At 52.7% G+C, this 12,554-nt stretch overlaps 7 protein-coding genes across 7 annotated transcripts; 3 read left to right on the top strand and 4 right to left on the bottom strand.

The window, feature by feature from the left end:
- Positions 1-303: 303 nt before the first annotated feature.
- On the top strand, positions 304-889 carry SAICODRAFT_52993 (ribosomal protein S28e; the record flags this gene model as incomplete). The annotated part of the gene is made up of 3 exons (XM_019169189.1): positions 304-375; positions 437-499; positions 821-889. 3 exons carry the CDS (start codon positions 304-306, stop codon positions 887-889), a joined length of 204 nt encoding a protein of 67 aa, XP_019026382.1.
- A 177-nt stretch (positions 890-1,066) lies between these two features.
- On the bottom strand, positions 1,067-2,888 carry SAICODRAFT_17029 (alpha/beta hydrolase fold family protein). Its single transcript, XM_019165736.1, has 4 exons — positions 2,133-2,888; positions 1,996-2,074; positions 1,767-1,943; positions 1,067-1,707 (listed from the first exon to the last, which is right to left on the bottom strand). The coding sequence occupies exons 1-4, from the start codon at positions 2,591-2,593 to the stop codon at positions 1,513-1,515; spliced, it is 912 nt and encodes a 303-aa protein (XP_019026381.1). The 5' UTR covers positions 2,594-2,888; the 3' UTR covers positions 1,067-1,512.
- Positions 2,889-3,046: 158 nt separating this feature from the next.
- SAICODRAFT_63925 (RhoGAP-domain-containing protein) lies at positions 3,047-4,599 on the bottom strand. The gene is made up of 2 exons (XM_019170028.1): positions 3,693-4,599; positions 3,047-3,642 (listed from the first exon to the last, which is right to left on the bottom strand). The coding sequence occupies exons 1-2, from the start codon at positions 4,360-4,362 to the stop codon at positions 3,212-3,214; spliced, it is 1,101 nt and encodes a 366-aa protein (XP_019026380.1). The 5' UTR covers positions 4,363-4,599; the 3' UTR covers positions 3,047-3,211.
- Positions 4,600-4,642: 43 nt separating this feature from the next.
- SAICODRAFT_182512 (uncharacterized protein) lies at positions 4,643-5,644 on the top strand. Its single transcript, XM_019165925.1, has one exon. The coding sequence runs from the start codon at positions 4,923-4,925 to the stop codon at positions 5,616-5,618; it is 696 nt and encodes a 231-aa protein (XP_019026379.1). The 5' UTR covers positions 4,643-4,922; the 3' UTR covers positions 5,619-5,644.
- Positions 5,645-5,671: 27 nt separating this feature from the next.
- SAICODRAFT_33308 (uncharacterized protein) lies at positions 5,672-6,847 on the bottom strand (the record flags this gene model as incomplete). The annotated part of the gene is made up of 5 exons (XM_019168282.1): positions 5,672-6,073; positions 6,122-6,403; positions 6,457-6,614; positions 6,667-6,744; positions 6,796-6,847. The coding sequence occupies 5 exons, from the start codon at positions 6,845-6,847 to the stop codon at positions 5,672-5,674; spliced, it is 972 nt and encodes a 323-aa protein (XP_019026378.1).
- Positions 6,848-6,963: 116 nt separating this feature from the next.
- SAICODRAFT_88361 (EXS-domain-containing protein) lies at positions 6,964-8,645 on the top strand. Its single transcript, XM_019171551.1, has 6 exons — positions 6,964-7,022; positions 7,076-7,461; positions 7,515-7,715; positions 7,767-7,976; positions 8,031-8,216; positions 8,276-8,645. The coding sequence occupies exons 1-6, from the start codon at positions 7,020-7,022 to the stop codon at positions 8,523-8,525; spliced, it is 1,236 nt and encodes a 411-aa protein (XP_019026377.1). The 5' UTR covers positions 6,964-7,019; the 3' UTR covers positions 8,526-8,645.
- A 1,159-nt stretch (positions 8,646-9,804) lies between these two features.
- SAICODRAFT_88359 (uncharacterized protein) lies at positions 9,805-11,783 on the bottom strand (the record flags this gene model as incomplete). Its single annotated transcript, XM_019171550.1, has 1 exon — positions 9,805-11,783. A coding segment is annotated over exon 1 (1,926 nt), but the record flags the coding sequence as incomplete, so codon positions are not given.
- Positions 11,784-12,554: the final 771 nt, after the last annotated feature.

The raw sequence follows: 12,554 nt of genomic DNA, 5'->3' as shown, positions 1-12,554 counted from the left end.
TTCTAGATTCTCCTTTGGCGTCATTCGGTTATCGTTTTATTGGGTTTAGTTGGGGATCAAGTCAGAATGTCGAGTATGATGAGAGTATCGTATCGACGTTACAGGTCCCGGTTTTATTTGTCTTGTCTGTTTAGGGTTTGAACCTCATTCGAATTCTCACTTCTCCTCTTTCCCCTCGCGCTTTATGTATGTTCATGCGGCTGTCCCAAATAGGAGCACTAAGAAATTTGTGTGGTGCTGGGCGGTCTCGAGGCCGTTCGTTGGCGAAGATCTCCACCCGACACCTCTCCAAAAGACAACAAAATGGACTCTAAGGTTCCCGTCAAGCTCGCTAAGGTCACTAAGGTTTTGGGCCGTACCGGTTCCCGTGGTGGTGTACGTTCTTTCCCGGTCTTTTTACGACTCTCTGAGGGGGTGATGCTGATGATCTATCCAGGTCACCCAGGTCCGTGTTGAGTTCATGGACGACCAGTCCCGTTCCATCATCCGTAACGTCAAGGTTAGTTGAATTGAGCTTTTTGCAAGAGAAGAGCGTGCGTGTGTCTGGAGAACGAGTGATTGGGATGAATGCTACGCGACTGCATTGGGCGGAGAATTGCGACGAGGAGATCAACAAGATGGACAAAAAGCGGCTGTATGTTCATTCAACTGATGGAAGGAATCTTAACAACGACTCGATTCACAACTGGAAAGCTCTGCGGTCCAATTCACAGTCTGGGGTGGACTTGAGGCGGAACACGTTCTGAAGACACACGCGCACCAATCTTGCAAAAACGGAGCACACGTTTGTAAGAGCAGTTTACTGATACAGTCGTCACAGGGTCCCGTTCGTGAGAACGACATCCTTTGCCTTCTCGAGTCTGAGCGTGAGGCCCGTCGTCTCCGTTAAGTCGGCGTTTCTCCGCACGTCAACCTATACACCTTCGCAACCATATTTGTTTCTTTTTTTCCGGGCGTCAATGGGTCAAAACTTTTGTTGAGGTCGTTGGGTAGGCGCATGGGTGGAAGGGCGTCTGCGGGCATGATGGAAGCAATTCCACCGCATGCTTGAGAGGTGTGGGTGTGGGGGTAATATTTTGTGCAGTTTGTGATCATGAGATTTACGTGTGTGGAATTTACCTCTTGCGTCTCGCCTCTGACTGTCTTCTCTGGGTTCTGCGATGTGCATGTGACGAACTTTGACGTGTTTGCCTTAATGTTGGTGACTGGTCGAAACGGAAGAATGAGGAAGAATGGCCTTTGGGCAGGGAAACTGGCAACGTGTGGTACGCGACAGTGTTGAACGACTCACGACAACGTATCCCCTCACTTTCCCCCTTCAACTACGCTATTGCTCTCATACGCCGGATGAGCTCCAATGCGACCGACTATCCAGTCATACACTCCGTGCACTTTTCGCAATCGCAACTTATAGACGTTCGGCCATCGGTAAGGAATATCATTTGGTATCAAACCCTATTCGTACACTATCGTCATAAATCCTACAAGAGATGAAAACTCCTCCCCATCCGCTTAAGCCTTGTGGTACTTCTGAATGAATTCCAAAACAAGACTGTCGACATCCTGGGGGTTCGACGCACTCAAGAAGTGCTGTCCACCCTCAATAACCTTCAACTGCGCATCTGGGCTGTTGACGAACATTTTGATCTCCTCCTTCGCATTGGCGACGGAGTAGACTGCGTCATTAGTACCGTGGATCCACAAAACCTGTAAGATTCGATCAGTCTACTATTCGTATGGAGGATTAGGCATGGTCTAAGGCTTACCGGGCAACGGACGTCGGGGAGACGAGGGTGGAGACCGTCACGGTCTGAGAGGTTGATGGAGCACATGCGAGCGCGCTGACGGCCGTCGGTTCCACTGTAGTTGCGCTTCATCTCCTTGTTCCAAAACTCGCGGAAGTCGGGCCAAGCCTTGGGGTTGGTCTTTCCCACGCCAACGGTCTGCAGACCATGTCAGTAAAGGCGGTCGACGGGTATAGCAGGGAAAACGTACGATCAACCAGTCGGAGAACCAGTTGGGGAGGACCCAGTCAGGTGTCTCCTCGTCACCGAGGAATTCGCGGATAGCGCGGCTGTACGAGTTCTCGTTAGCAAGCTGACCACACGTTACAACTTCGGGGATTCCCATACGAATTAGCTTCCTTGCCATCCCAGCATCCGAGGTCCATGGTACGCTGAGACTCAAAGTCCATACTGGACCCAAGAGGAATAATGCCCTCAATGACCTTCGGCCCAAGAAGCGCCATACGAGTACAAATCCACCCACCCTGACTCGTTCCCAACACAAACGCCTTCTTAATACCCAACGCCTCAAGAACCTGAAGGTTCATCCAAGCAGTATCCCAATACGTCCACTCCAACGCCTCAGTACGGGTCGCTCCATGCCCGAGAAGCTCGATGGCGAGAAGGTTGACATTGGAGGTGAGTTCCTCGTTTTGGTATTGGAGTTTGTAGAGATCGGAGGAGGTCGTGAAGGAGTTCACGAGGACGAGGGTGGGTTTGGATGAGTCGTAGGGTTTGGGCATTTGGTAGGCCGCGTCGATGCCACCGAGGTGGGAGACGCGGACGGTTTTCTTGTGGGAGTCGGACATTGTTGGTTGGTGATGGGTGACACTGGATAGTTAGGGATCAGATCAATGGATAGGAGGACCCTTGGTCCCTTTTATACCCTCGAGGAGCCAAGTCGGAAGCGTGCAATTGCAAGCGGGGTATGTCCCTCATCTCATCCTTGCTGATTAATTGGTATGTGGGGCACATGTGCAGATCGCCAGGGTTGTCGAACATGGATCCGGACATGTGAGGGGTCTCGGGACCCACCTTGCCGCCCGGGTGACCACGAAGAGTGATTCGGACCGTCAGCTAAAGATCCATGATGGTATTGACCTCCTCCTTCCTGTCTACACCTATCACGTCACGTCACGTCGCAGCTCAGTCAAGTTCGGGAGCGATTTCCGTCCGCGGAAGAATGGATCCGCCGATCCCGCATTTGACAGTTGCATACATGCCTGCGAAACATCGCCTGAACTCAATTGAAAGTTATTATTGATGTAGTATTATCTTAGCAGTATCACAGATGACCGGCATATGTGAACGTAATTCCCCCCTTTCACCGTCCGATGATGAGACCCGTCCCCTTCCATCCTGGCTGTCACGGCGCAACTCACAGGACCCTTTCATACCCCGGGTCAACTATCCCATGCATAAGTCTGCTATGCCACACCCCCTCGTTCCCGGCTTTCCTGACTCAACGCCTCAACCTCTGTCTCACACCTAACCCCACCCCAAACAGCCTCCCACTCCCCCACAAGCACCCCAAAAAGAACCGAGCTAATCCCTAACCCCGGACAAAAAATCAAGCCCAAATTACTGATCGTCATCTTGTTAACCTCACTCGCTGCAACCACCGACGCGAGATGATGCGTCAATGTCCTCAGCAGATAAAAGTTGTAGGGAGGGAGTTTGGAGAGGAAGTGGCCAAGGGCGGTGGGGAGGGTTGTCGAAGGAGGTGGTGGGGGTGGCGGAGAGGATGGTTGGGTTTGGGGGGTTGAGGCTTGGATTGTGAAGGCGGGGATGCCGGTGTAGGAGAGGAGGAGAGTGTTGAGGGCGAGATGGGTTTCGTATGGAAAGAGTGGTGATGGTACTGTATGCGTTTGTTAGTCACTATCAACGTCGACAGAGCGGAAAACACACGTTCTCGTAGGTATGCTTTTAGCAGACTCGCGACGGCATGTGGGTCTTCCATCCCCCTCGTCTCGTCGTCCTCGTCAATTTCATAGTCACCTCCCTCCTCAAATGCTCGCCGTAATCTCTGTACGGTATTCGTCGACCCCGGAACTCGGTAAACCCCCTCCTCGTCCAGACCATGCTTGTTCAAGTACGATATTGACCGCGTAATGATTGCTGGCAACCAATACCTCGCCGCGCTCTCACCTTGTCCTCGTGTTTGTGTCGTTCGCGTCAATATTACAGCCTCCCGCAACTCCATCCCAAAAACATGTATCCGCGGACTCTGCGGCGGCGTCACAGTGGTTGTCGCCAAACCTGTACCCGCATTCACGCCGTCTTCTCGTCCACGCGTAAACTCCTTCATCTTTTCCCTACTCTCCACAATCATCTTCCGCGGTGACCGAAACCTGTGCATAAACCCGTTAAATCCCGTAGCGTGAGCAGGGGGTGATAACAGTCGTGGAGAAGTTGTCTCGCTTCTGGGTGGTGGTGACCGCGGTGGTGGAGCGTACGTGACGTGTACCGGTGAACGCGTTCGTGGTGGCAGAGGAGGGGGTGCAGCGCCGTTGGTGGGGTTTGCGAGGATGGAGACGGGTGAGGACGTCCGTGGCGGAAGTGGAGGTGGGACTGACATTTTGATGGAATGAATGCTGCACCAGTTGGTGTTCGGCGGTCGTTCTGGTGCGTTTCAGGACACGTGCACCGTGGACACGGTTAAAGGCTCAGCAGAGCTTTAGGAAAGGTGAAAGATGACAGGATACGGTCGCTATGCCTCTGCCAATATGCCAAGATGGATCTGGATGCGAACCGGTCGACTCCTATTCGTCCAAGAGGCTGTGTTCTCCGGGAGGTTGGGTGTTGACTGTTGTTGTCTAGGCTGTGCGCGTGCGCTCAAGGGCCAGCGAGTGTGGGGTCAAGCGCAAAACTTGGCCGGCGCAGCTGCAGATCGATGATGGATGGATCTGGGAGGGTTGATTTGTCCAGCTTCGGTTGCTGGTAGAAGGTTGAAATCAGAAGCCTCACTGCACAGACTGTCTAAATATTCGTATAGGCATACCTCCAATTGCGGTCCTGATAGATCAACACAGGCTCTCTAAGGTTTCCCTGGTCCGGGTTCCTGCATTCCCGCCGTCCCGGTCGCGCCTCGAGAAAAACCGACAACCAACAACCAACAACCGACCTCGATCCATCTCCATGGCATCAGCAGACACCTCCTCCCGCCTCACCCACCTCTTCGCCGCATCCCACTCCCTTGCCCTCTCCTCACCCTCCGTTGCAGCACACCTCATGTCTCAATTCCTCTCTCATGCGGAGGAAAAGAATGTTCTGTTGCATGATAGGGTGAGGAGGAAGGTTTGTGGCGGGTGTGGATCGTTGTTTTTGCCGGGGTGGAATGTGAGTGTACAAACGAGGGATGAGAAGAAGAGAAAGAGGGACGCAGTAGGAGAGGAGCGGAAGAAGATGAGTAAGAAGAGACGGAAGGAGGTGAAGAAGAAGGAGATTGAAGAGCGGAGGAATAAGGATGAACCTATCAAGTCAAAACTGGTTTACAACTGCCAAACATGCACGCGACAAACTACTTTCGAAATGGAATATCCAGCGCCGACGTTTGCATCACCACTATCCATCCCAGCACCCGAATCAAAACCCACCTCCGCACCCTCGAAAGCAGCGGCCAAATCATCTCCATCACCAGCACCTGCCTCACTGCCACACTCTGCCCGCTCCTCGCCCGCACCAACATCCAATACTCCCAGCCCCGCCGGAACACCAAAGAAGAGAAAGAAGAGCGCCAAAATGGGACTACAGGCCATGCTCGCCAAATCCAAACAAGACCAAAAGAAGGATGGAGGTGGACCGGGTATTATGGATTTCATGTCGCTAATGTAGCTATTCAACGCCACCCCACTCCCATCCCATTGGGTCATTTGAAGAGTGTTTGGTTATCCTCGTAATGGAACCGCTTCAGACATCCTGACCCCCTGCCGACACAACGGGCATTCAGGCTTCTCCCGCACCCAGTCCTGGATACATTCCCAACAGAAGAGGTGGCCGCAGGGTGTGCTAGTGGGGTCAGTCATGGGGGAGAGGCAAAGGGTGCAGGTGCGGGATTGAGGAGGGATGAAGGCGAGGGAGGTTGGATCATCGAGTGATGTTGTGGTGGTGGGAGTGGGAAGTTGTTTTTCGTCGGACGTGAGGGAGGGAGCTGAGGTACTGATGGAGGAGGACTCCGAGGAGGAAGAGAGGTAGAGGTACCCTCGTGCGGCGAGCTGGACCATGAGGAGGGCTCCCAGCACCTCATAGCCTGCACGCTGTTCATGTGGCTGTAGCTTTCGAGTGAATATCTGCCACCGCGTCAGCATAACTCTTGCAATGAGAGCTCGGATACCTACATATCGCAGATTCCATAGTCGTTTCGAAAGACTGTAGTATGCTCCACTGAAGTAGAAGACGGCTAGGTGTACCGCATACAGGTTCTCAAGGGAGAGAGCGGCGTTTAGCGTGCGCAGGGCAGTATTACGCACTTGCCCCAGGCGTGTCGAAGGTTGCGATTGCTCACGAGGCGTCAATGACCGTGCGATCCATGTCTTCTTTAGTCGTTCCCGGATCTTCGGCCATGACTTGACGAGGATGTACGGAAGTAAAGTGCTGGAAAACACGAATGCCGCTCGTCGCTGTACGCAATATTCGTCAGCCAAAACATACGGACTCAAGAGATACCGCGCACCTTTAAGGTAGGTCTCGACCTGTTCTTACTGTCCGCGTATAGCATATCTGTGTATTCCTCCCCTAGTGTTCGGATACCGGCTAGGGTTGTGAGAGAGAGGTAGAGGATCTCGGAGAAGAGTTTGAGTTCGCGGGAGTTGTGGTGGAGCCATCTTGCGCCTGATCACCATCAATCAGCCGCTGCGCCAAAAGGGAAGGGCTTAATGCATACCGAGGATGTTCTGGACGAGGGAGGAGAACTGCTCGTGAAGCATACCCTGGAAGTAGGCATCTTTCTGGTTTGCGCGGACTGCAGGTCTTGATCAGTCTCCACTACAAGGGAATGCTGATGCCAACGCACTGATGTCCGGCTGAGCAGCGAATGGGAAATTGTAATCGTCTTGATCAGGCATATGAATTGAATTTCGTCGAGGGATGTTGTTGCGCTCTCGGACACCTTCCCCGAACTCCCCCGCAAATGCACTGGCCGGCGCCCTGGCCAATGCACGTCGTCTATACCGTCCCGCAATGAAGATTGAAGACGTCAAGAAACCATTGAAGGATTTGGTGCAATTTGTGTCCTCTATGGTAAGTTGCTCGCAAAAACGTTCCCAATGGCAGTAATGCTGACTGAACTACAGGATCTCGACGTGAACGAGGGCACATTCGACTCGCGCTTCCCACTCCCATTCCGTGTCGCGTTTATCATTTCGTTGGGGATATGGGCATACGCATCTTCTCTCCACCTCCTACACCTGAGCGGAGTCGATCCAGTACCAATCTTACATCCGCGACGGCGACGTGGGTTGAGTCCACAAGGCTTGTATCGCCCGATATATGATATTGCGATAGCTGTCACGGCTTTCACAGCTTTGTGCTTAGCGGTGTTTTGGGGGTTTACGGGAGGCGATGAGGTTGCGATTATTGAGTGGGAGGTGTTGCCGCTGAGTTGTTTTGCATTCCTGGCAGCGGTGTTGTTCAGTCCGTTTAATGTGTTGCATCAGCACTGGCGGTATCAGTTTTTGAGGTGCCTTCTTCTTCAATACTTTTTGTGCTGTTACTGATGCATGGTGGGTACAGCTCTCTTGGACGAGTTCTTACCGGTGGTATCGGTCGCGACACCAAGTTCGCTGATGTGATGCTCGCCGATATCCTCACCTCCTACGCAAAAGTTCTTGGCGATTTGTGGGTGACGGGATGCATGTTCCTCACCGGTGTCTCCACTACCTCCAAACCAGACAGAGCTTGTGGTGGAAAATACGTGATTCCTCTAGTATTGAGGTATGACTTCTCTCTGTATTATTCAGATCATGACTGACGACTGGCAAACAGTATCCCGTACTTCATCCGTCTACGACAATGTATCACGGAGTATCGACGAGCCCGCGATTCGGGGATTTGGCACATCCTGAACGCAGTGAAATACAGTACTGCATTTCCCGTTATCATCCTATCAGCCATGCAGCGATCCTACATTTCTCCATTGGAGGAGATGAACCCTGAGAAAGTTTGGTTTGGGGAGGTCCAGATTTGGAGATTATGGTGAACCAAAACCAATCGTAAAATTCCGATTCAGTACTGATGGATGGCTCACAGGATCCTTGCCGTTCTGATCAATTCCATTTACTCCTTCTGGTGGGACGTCGTGAAAGATTGGGATTTGACGATTCTCACGGTTGATCCGGCGGCACCAGGAGAGAGACTTTGGGGGTTGCGATCACGATTACATTTCCCTTCGAAGATGACTTACTACGTTGCCGTGGTCCTCGATTTATGTTTGAGGTAGGTAGAATTCCTCCAGGATCTATTCTTCTGAATACTAACAGGAGGGCTATCTACAGGATGACCTGGTCCCTCAAACTCTCCACACACCTCCACCATCTCAACGACTTAGAAGGCGGAATTTTCATGCTCGAAACAGTAGAGGTTATTAGAAGATGGATGTGGATCGTGTTTAGGGTGGAGACGGAATGGGTCAGGAAGGGGGGTACGCACAGTGGGTATTTGCCGCTCGAGGCTATTAAGGGAGATTTGGAGGATGGGGAGATGGAGATGGGGGAGATGAGTGGGCCGGGGAAGTATGTTGCGTGAAAAAAGATGATTTATTGCATACTTTAGTGGCATATTTGGTAGCACGGCTTTTAGTAAACTTGAGAGGGATTATAGATGGATAGATGGATACAGACAGATTATGACCTGATGCATACCCCTTCGTGAATGTTTCAAGGAGTTAAATGGCAGCTTGTACGTCTTGTTTTCACCGCCGGGTGTCCTCACGAACACGCAACTACGAAAACGAGAGATACAATCACAAACGAAGCAAAATGCACCAGTTCTCGCCCAGATGCGAGACTTTGCCGCTCATCCCAAGGAGTCAGGTCTTGAAAGTTCACAAAGTCCCTGCCGTCCACGCATTGAAACCTGTGAGAAGGGTCGGACCGGCACACTTACTGAGAGGACAGGGCATAATTCTGGAAAGCGACCGCCAAAGGGGCGAGTCCCGCCGCGACACGTACTCTGTTGCATGGGTAGTTGGCTAGAGGGACAATTCGAGCGGGCGGATTCTAGTGAGTAAGAATTCTCTTGGCGCTAAATCTTTAGCGTGCAGGTCCGGATCCGGCGAGTCTGATTGACCATGGTACTAGCAGGGCTTTGGCAGAAGCAGCTGAGAGGAAGGAGTATAGGGTGATACGTTCATTGAAGGTACGATTCTGATGCGATGTTATCGATAATTCCAGAAGCTATGACGATGCAACTCTAGCGCCCCAACAATACCATGATCGTAACCACCCGCAAAACATACATACTTCAAAATTCTACTGATTTAGCTTACAAGCCGTGCCTAAACAACACCTGCTTCTGCTTCTTCTTCTTCTTACCACCGCTCTGGTCATGATCTTGCTCTTGCTCGTCATCATTAAAGTACTCTCCTCCACCTGTAGACCACATGTTCACTGGATCAGCTGTCTTCTTGTCAACACCGTAGTAGATACGGCTAGGCTTGGCACTTGGTTGGAGTGCAGGGAAGGACGCTGCACTATTGACTCCGCCCGGTGGCGGCCGGTTCGAGACCATAGAGGCGATCGTGTTGCGAGATACAGATGGCTTTGACGATCCACTCGAGGAAGCTGACCACGCCGTTGATGGAGTTCCGTTTCCACGGACGTTTAGGGAAGCGACGCCCGAAGTAACCTTAGCAACACCACCCGATGACCGCGATGCCTGCTCGACCTTGTTCCACACGGACGCGGTACGGCTGGCGGTGCGTGCGCCGGGTGCGGACATACTCTTGATCTTGAGGATTCGAGAGCCGCCGGCGACGCCAGGGGATCCGGTGGATGAGCCAGAGGAGAGAGTAGGGAACATCGATGCTTCATGTTCAGCCTGGTTCTTAACCTTCCAGTCTCGCCATGCGGAGAGGAGCTGTGCCTTCCTGTCCTCCTTGTCCAACAAATCCGCGACCTGTCCAAGGATCTTGCCGAGGTCAGCGAGTTCGACACCGGTGAATAAACGACCCATCGTCACGACGAACTCCGTAGCCGAGGTTGTTCCACTACGGAATAATCCGACATTTTGCGTGAACAGCGCCAACTTCTCCGAATTGTGACCGAGGAGAGCAGAGGCGCGATCACGTACAGCCGCATGACGAGCAGCAACATCACCACTGACGGGACTCCCAGTTCTCGGCGTAGATGCAACACTGGCCTGCCTAGAACTGCTTCCACTTCCCAAAGCCGGGAAAGCCTCTCCTCTCCCCTGTGGCTGTCTCGGCTTTGGCGTGGGTGCATTCGATGGCGCAGCACCCAATGGTGGGAAAGACTCCATCTGGAGCTGTGTCGCACCGGGTCGGATAGCGTTCGAACGATCCGTGGGTGCGGCCTCCACGACGGGTTGACGTGGAACCGGAGCTGCGGGTTCACTGAGCTGGGAGCCGAAACCGGCAGGGGCGCGGGAACGGAGGGAGTTGACTTGGGTTTGGCGAATGAGCGCTTGTTCTTCGCGGCTAAGGTGTTCTGGTGCACCCGCTGCTGGTGCAGCGGGTGCAGGAGCTGCTTGAGGACCGCGACGACCACCGCGACCTGGTGGTGCGCCGACCTGGAAGTTGGCGTTGATCTTCCTTGCATCACGCAACTCGGTCGCGGATAATCTGTTCGGGTGCTCCTCCAGCTTGTGTGCCTTCAAGTCCAGCTCTGTTGCAAACACCACGAACTTTCGCTCCTGACACTCGCGCTCTGGACACACATAGTGATCACGCTTGAAATGCTGCTCAAGGGAGTCGTAATTCACATAATACTGGTGTTTGGGAGCGTGTGCAATCTGATCGCATACGTGACATTTCTCGTGCTTTTCACGACAGTGGCGGAAGAGTTCGTCGTCGTCGTAAAGCGAGATAACACAGAAACCACATGACGGGTGACCCTTGAAACCTGTTGGCCCTTCGCCGGAACCTTGGACGTCTCCCTTGCGGTAGTGGAGGTCGAGTTCGCGGGTGGTGAAGAGAGTGTGTTCGTGTGTAAAAACCTTCTTGTTTGCCAAACAGAGCTTGCAGAGGAACTTGTTGTGCGCTTGCTTGACGTGAAGACCGAGGTCGTCCCATCCGGAACATGCGACATCACAGGTTGGGTCTGGACAATTGAAGCGCAAAAGGACAATGGTGTCTTCCTGTACTTGTTGTGAATCGAACGATATACCGAGTTTCGTGTCTTTGAACGGCAGGTCCTCTGGCTTGAAATCATCGTATTCCTTCTCTTCGTCCTTGGTGAAGATGACATTTGGTTGATCAGCTTTGCAATATGCGCAGGTGTTATTCTTGTAGAGAGCTCGTAGACGAAGTGCACAGATGTGACATGTTCGGTGATTGCAAGATGGCACACAGCTGTAAATGACCGGCTCGGCGCAAATGAAACAGACCTCTGCTGTGGTATCGTCCTCGCCAGCTTCCGCAGCCTCAACAGCGACCGCTACAGACGTTTTGGGCTTCTCAGCCTCCCCGTCAGTCTTGCCCGTCGCCGCCTTTGCGTTGCCCTTCTCGCCATCCTTCTTTCCCTTCGGCCCACGATTCCGCTGTTTCGGTTTCGCCTTATCCGTGCCGCCTCCCTGCTCCTGCTGCTCACGCTCCTCGCCCTGCGCTCTCTCCGATCTCTGGCCCCTTCCACCACGATCACCGCCTCCTCCTCCTCCTCGCCGCCTTCCACCTCTTGACCTCTGTGCAGGAGCTGTGTGATCAGCAGCGAATGCCGGAGCGTCTGAGATGAGTGCTGAGGGTGCTGGAGATGATTGTGCTGTATCCATCGCCATGAATTGAGTTGACCTTGGTGGTGTTTTTGGGGGAAGAGTGTACGTATGTCGACGCCCGTACAGTATGTACTTCACTCGACATGCCGATCGCCGCCGCGGAGCTCGGCCGGTAATGAGCGCATGACCGATTTGAAATTTAACACAGAACTGTCAATATTAAACTATGCTAGAATAGTGCAGGATATGCTTCGTTTTGAGCCTCATCTTAGGTTCATTTTGATATTTGATTTGCTGCTCTATGACGTCCCTCCAGCTTCCCCACGGCCCCGCCAAAACCTAATTAGAACCTCAAGCTCAAGCATACAATCAGTCTCTTCACCAACCCATCCAACATACCAGCTCATTCCTGTGGCTAACACCCCTTATATCACTACAAACGACTCTCTTCTCCTATTCTCTTTCCCAAATGACTTCCACGGTTACAGCGCTCCCTTCTTTCCCATTCATCTCCTGCATACACCCCCTCCTCCCCAAGACAAAGCGTGTCACGATTTACAAGTACGCGGATGACGAGATTAAGGATGATACCATCAACCTGATCGAGGATTTAGCGGCGGCAGTAAAGATGCGAGAGTTGAGTTTTGCGAAAGGTTTGCAACGACAGATACTCATATGCTCCTCGTGGGTTGAACTGACATGTTGCGGACAGGGTCATATTCTACGCTGGCTTCGTCGTCCGCGAATTCCTCTAGTATCTGCCTTCCGGGGATCCTTGACTGTCCGTCTACCTACGTCTCTCGGACGCATACACTGCTAACCTCCCCCACAGTCACCAAAAACGTGACCTTCCCCCGCTCCTGGCCTCCCCGCCCCGGTCCGAAC

This window comes from Saitoella complicata (genome assembly GCF_001661265.1).
Source record: "Saitoella complicata NRRL Y-17804 unplaced genomic scaffold SAICOscaffold_3, whole genome shotgun sequence".
In the NCBI taxonomy this organism is placed as follows: domain Eukaryota; kingdom Fungi; phylum Ascomycota; class Saitoellomycetes; order Saitoellales; family Saitoellaceae; genus Saitoella; species Saitoella complicata.
The sequence above is the reverse complement of the archived record's forward strand: the minus strand, read 5'-3'. Positions and strand labels throughout refer to the sequence as shown.